This window comes from Protobothrops mucrosquamatus, unplaced genomic scaffold (genome assembly GCF_001527695.2).
Source record: "Protobothrops mucrosquamatus isolate PMUCROS unplaced genomic scaffold, P.Mucros_1.0 scaffold3251, whole genome shotgun sequence".
Classification (NCBI taxonomy): domain Eukaryota; kingdom Metazoa; phylum Chordata; class Lepidosauria; order Squamata; family Viperidae; genus Protobothrops; species Protobothrops mucrosquamatus.
The window spans coordinates 82,539-88,105 of record NW_015389245.1 but is presented as its reverse complement, the minus strand read 5'-3'; the positions used below and the strand labels follow the sequence as shown (position 1 = coordinate 88,105).

The window sequence follows — 5,567 nt, the reverse complement described above, 5'->3', positions numbered from 1 at the left end:
GTTTTATTTTAGGTCACCTTCATGCAAGGTCTTTGTATCACTCCCAAATGGTTGCCACATCTCTGTGACTCTATGCTATTGCTTCTGTCAACTGGGTCACTGCATTAATCTCCAATAGCAGTTGAAGTTACTGTATTGCTGTTGAGAAACGTTGACATTCTGGAGAGCTGGTGAGAAAGCTTATTAATGGAAACTCCATTTGATGCAAGGAGTCATTCCTACTTTAGTTTTGCACCGTTCTTGCAATCACAATAATTTTGAAAGCATTATGATGTTTCCACAATAATGCTGTGTTATGGTACCATGCAAGCCTCGCTCTTTTGTATTTGTGTTGCAAAAGCACATTTCATCACTATCTTGGGCCACTCCTTGCCCAAGATAGCTATCTCCAAAAATGAGTTTGAATCAAATAGTTGTAAAGCACCAATATGCTCATTTAAAAAAAGGACTTACATTTATGTAAGTTTGTGTTTTTTGAGCTGCTGCATTGGATCTTGTACTTCAAGAGCTGCTTGTGGGCATGGCTGTAATTCAATGGCAGAGAACATACTGAGGATACAAATAATTCCAGAATCAGTTCCAGGCAGCTACAAGCAGAGTCTTGAAGAAAACCTCTGAATCTAATTTCCTGTTGGTTACAGCCTGACATTGATTACAGGTCCTGCAGGTATATTGCACAAATCCACAGCACAATGGCAGTGCTTGTGTGGGGGAGGAAAGCGTGTGTTTCAGAAACCTTCTAGCACAGATATAGATATAATTCTTTGAAGCAATCAGGGCAGCTCATGTGTAATCTAGTCAACTTTGCAACTGCCTAGAATTTAGGCTACAGGTACAATCTACATACTGGTATCTAATTTTGACTCAAGGATGCCTCGCCAATCATTCTTGAAGAACACTACACCACATGATACAACCTTCCATTCATCCCAATCCCAAAGCACAAAACTGAACTAAAACTGAGGTGGTGCACTGTATTTTCTCCCAATTAACCCCTTGCTATTTGCCTAGTTTGTGGTACTTTAGCACTAAATGAGCTGATCATACATTAGAGGGTGGGATCTTCCCAGCTTTTGTTGGCTGCTTTCTGTCTGTATTGCCCAGGGTGGCATACACTATCATTAGCAAAGATGCTCTGCCAAGCATATGCTGCTGCTCAGTCTCTACCCATTTTCTGTGTCCTGGGTCTGTAGGGCTGACTTGATAGGTTGTGCCCTTTTGCTGTCCAAAGGACTCAGTAACTTGCCTGTCAACCTTTATCCACTTCAATATGTAGGGATTAATAGGCAGGGTGCTCGGGAGCAAAGCCCTGGCAAAAGCTCATGAGGGTCAAACAATCAGAAACTAAAAAACTTCCATTATCAAATAACTAATACAGAGTCATTGTATTAGTGAGATGGGTGGCATAGAAATTCAATCAATCAAGAAATAAACAACTAAATAGATTTTGATCAGGGGTATTACTTAGCCATGCTGTGTAATACTATAGAGTAGAGTAGAGTAGAGTAGAGTAGAGTAGAACAGAATGGAATAGGAATAGAACAGAATAACAGAGTTGGAAGGGACCTTGGAGGTCTTCTAGCCCAACCCCCTGCTCAGGCAGGAAACCCTCTACCATTTCAGACAAATGGCTGTCCAGTCTCTTCTTAAAAACTTCCATTGTTGGAACATTCACAACTTCTGGAGGCAAGTTGTTCCACTGATTGTTCTGTCAGGAAATTTCTCCTTAGTTCTAGGTTGCTTCTCTCCTTGATTAGTTTCCATCCGTTGCTTTTTATCCTGCCTTCACGTGCTTTGGAGAATAGCTTGACTCCCTCTTTTGGTGGCAACCCCTGAGATATTGGAACATTGGTTTCATGTCACCCCTAGTCCTTTTCATTAAACCCGACATACTCAATTCCAGCAACCATTCTTTGTTTTAGCCTCGAGTCCCCTGATCATCTTTGTTGCTCTTCTCTGCACTCTTTCTAGATTCTCAACATCTTTTTTACATTGTGGTGACCAAAACTGGATGCAGTATTCCAAGTGTGTCCTTAACAAGGCATTGTAAAGTGGTATTAACACTTCACGTGATCTTGATTCTATCCCTTTGTTAATGCAGCCTAGTAATGTGTTGGCAGTTACTACTATTGACTAGATTCCCCCAAAGATATTTTTGGAGTATGAATTGTTTTTATTCTACATGGATGCTCCTAGAAACCCCTGCCTATTATCATTTTGTCTTCATTTTCTAAACTGAAGGCACTGCAATAGTCAGAACATTGGAATAATACAGCAACTGTTCCTAGACCCCTATACAGAGGATAGTTTATTATTTATTTTTTTAATTCATTAGAGTTGAATTCTCATGAAAATAAATATACATTTCTAGGTTCAAGTTTTTCCCCCCAAGTAGGCTGGAAAAAGCATTGCCCTTCTCACAGATTCCCAGAGTTAGAGAAGGAGGAAGAGGAGGAGGAAGAAAAGGATGAAAATGCTTCTCTATAAAAGTGTTTATGTATCATCTAAATAAGGCACTTGTATTTTTAAATAAGCCCATTGACAAGGAACAGTATGAATAATACGTGAAGTAGGAGGTAGCAAATGCAGAAGAAATAAAGAAAAGTGAGAATGTTACATTTCCTTTACAGTGGTTTTGAATGGTGTGCATTTGATTTTTAAATACCATCAGTACATTTCAAAAGAAAGCAAGGGATTGGGATGGGCAGCTGTAGGAAATATTTCCAGGGCTTCCTGTCTTGGGAAAACAAAATGGAAAAGAAATGGTTAAGAAACCGGTAAGACAAAAATTAGCTGGCAATTGACAGGGCAATTCTAATTCAGAGATGGAAGATTTTAGGATTAGATTTTTCTGGTTATAGGCTGATACCAGAAACCTGTTAATGGAGTGATCTGAGCCTTTGGCTAAGACATATCAGCAGGGTAACTAATATAGGAGACAAGAATAGATAGGGCAAGGAAGAGCCACACTTTAGCACAACAAACCTTCTGCAGCTACGGTTACGTCCACAATATTAGCATCATTAGACTTTTCATTGAATCTAATGGGCTTTTTCATTTTCTCAGCCCTGCCAACTCCAACAGAACTCAGATTTAGGATGTCGCACAATTCAGCTACCTCCAGCCGTTTTGGACGCTTCAAATTGAGCGTCCTTACCTGGTTCCTAACTTAAAAATTTCTACATGCAAAGGAGAGTTTGCCATTTGCAAGGGCTCTTCAAGATACTCAGGAGATATATGCACCAAAGCACCCTTAAATGGCTCAGGCAGAAGTGGCAGAGATGAAAGATTTGAAACAAGAAAGCAGTAAACATTAAGACATTCACAGCCCTAACACCTTCACTGAAAATGATCATTTGTCTTTGAATGGAGACCAGTCTTTTCCAAGCTGGCATCCTTTCGATCTGTTAGGACTGCAAGCCTCCAGAAGACCGAAGGGGCAGTGTTAGCAATTTTGCAGCCAATGTTATCTCAAAGGCATCAGCTCAGAAAACATAGACTACTTAAAAAAAAATAGTTTCTCTTTTCAGTTAATGCTTCATGATTATGGGAAAGAACCATTTAAAATAATTTATAAGTTGATACAGTAAATTTAAAGCACCGTCTCTGGTATTTCTACCAAACTTAGAAACTCTTCTTATCTGTAAGATAGAGATCAGAGCTAACTTTCACAACCTAGAATTCATAGCCAGCACTACTACCAGCTACATTGGCTGGGGTTTTTGGAATTACTACCTCACAATGGCAGGGCATCGTGTGGGGAATGCTGATTTAAGATATATATATATATATATATATATATTTAAAATAGAATGCTGGAAAACTGAATCCCATGCTTATTTCCAGAACAACAGTGACTGTAATCAATTGATTTGATTCAATCCCCGGCTTGCAACTGGGGATGACTTAGCTCAGCAAAGCTCAGTAAATATCTCGTGTCAAGCTTTTGCTCGTCTGGTTCAACCCTTGGGAAATACGGAGAAAGTCAAAGCAGCTCTGGGTTTTCATTCATCCTGAGAGTTGAAAACATCCCCACATGTCTCACCAGGTTGGGCTCAACCGCAAATGCGTGCTCGCCCTTGGTACGCAGCAGTGAATAAAGTGCAGTATCTTTGGCAAAACCTAGGCGACACTGAACTTCTTTCATGTAGCCCAATACACGGTGTGCTGAGGGGGCAGAGAACACCATGGCCGGAGTGCAGCATTCGGTCACAGGCACAACGTTGTAGAAGGAGGGCGCCAGGCGTCGAAGCTCCAAAAGGTAGTGGCGCCCAACCAGCTCTACTAGCAGCATGCTGTATAGGGCGAAAAACAACATGATGGACCAACTAAGGCTGGAGCGGCTGGATGCCCAGGAGTAGACAAAGCCCAAGAAGGATCCTGAAAACAGGCCTAATCCCAGCCATTCCAGGATCCTCATAGGTTCTGGGTTGATGTAATGTTGAAGTCTCTCTGGATGGTACAGTTTGATATAAAGGGCATCTCGGAGGTGGGGCTTTGAGAATCGTGTCTGTAACAAGTGATGGAGGACGGGAAAGAATTCCTCTTCTGGTAGGGTATCATCTTCCACCAGCAGGACATATTCTGGTTTATAGAGCTGAAGTGATTTCTCAAGGCAGTAGGTGTAATCTTGCTTCTCCTTCTCAAAACGGTTTGGAAAGAGGTCCAAATTTTCCTGACCACTGTAGTGGTTCACCACAGCAAAGAAAGTGGCAAGCAGCTTAGCATCCCGGTGGTTGTTGGGATCTGTTTCCACATTACAGAATAAGAGCTGGTGGTGCTGGCAAGGAGGGCCACATTCCTGGAGCAGGCGGTGGAAGCGGGCTGCTACCTGAAGGACATAGTGGAATTCCGGGTGCCTTTGAACAGTAACGATGGCAATCAGCAACCATGGCTGCAAGGCCTCTTTGGTCAACTTCTCTGATGTATTCTGCAGTCGCTCAAAGTAACGGAGAGCACTCAAACCCTCCTCTTGGCTCTGCTTTAAAAAATGCTGGGTCATCGAGTTCAGGTACCAACCGCGCACGTAGAAATAAGAATGCAGGAGCTCTCGGCAAGTGAACGGAGCGATCACGCCAAATGTCACAACACTCAAGACCAGGAATTGCAGGAATGGGCTGGACCAACGGCACAGTCGGCCCCAAGGCAGCAATCTGAGCGAGAACATGGCTGCCACATCTGCAGTTCGAGAGCCCTTTCTTTTTTTGCTGCATGCCATTTGGTCAGCCTCTTGCTTCAGGCAGCAGACTGTCTATAGTAAGGTCATGATTGGATCTAATGCTGTAAAGAGTAAAGAAAAAAAAATATATGGAGAAGTAGTGAAGTAGTATTTGTACTGATGAAGAAGTAGTTGTACTAAAAGCTTTCGTTTAAACCAGTGGTTCTTAACCTTTTTGAACGAATCGCCCCCTTGAGCCAATGAGGAAGTTGTCATCGCCCCCCTCCCCCAACATAACCTCTCAATCACAACTTTGCAATACTGCAGACCTCTTAAAATGTGAAATGAATTTATATAAACTTTCATTTCTCTCCCCCAGAATAAAGTTAATAATTTTGTGGATGTGAGG

General features: G+C 41.9%; 1 protein-coding gene across 1 annotated transcript; it reads right to left on the bottom strand.

Annotated features, from left to right (window-relative positions):
- Positions 1-3,567: 3,567 nt before the first annotated feature.
- TMEM246 (transmembrane protein 246) lies at positions 3,568-5,181 on the bottom strand. Its single transcript, XM_015826717.2, has one exon. The coding sequence runs from the start codon at positions 5,165-5,167 to the stop codon at positions 3,986-3,988; it is 1,182 nt and encodes a 393-aa protein (XP_015682203.2). The 5' UTR covers positions 5,168-5,181; the 3' UTR covers positions 3,568-3,985.
- Positions 5,182-5,567: the final 386 nt, after the last annotated feature.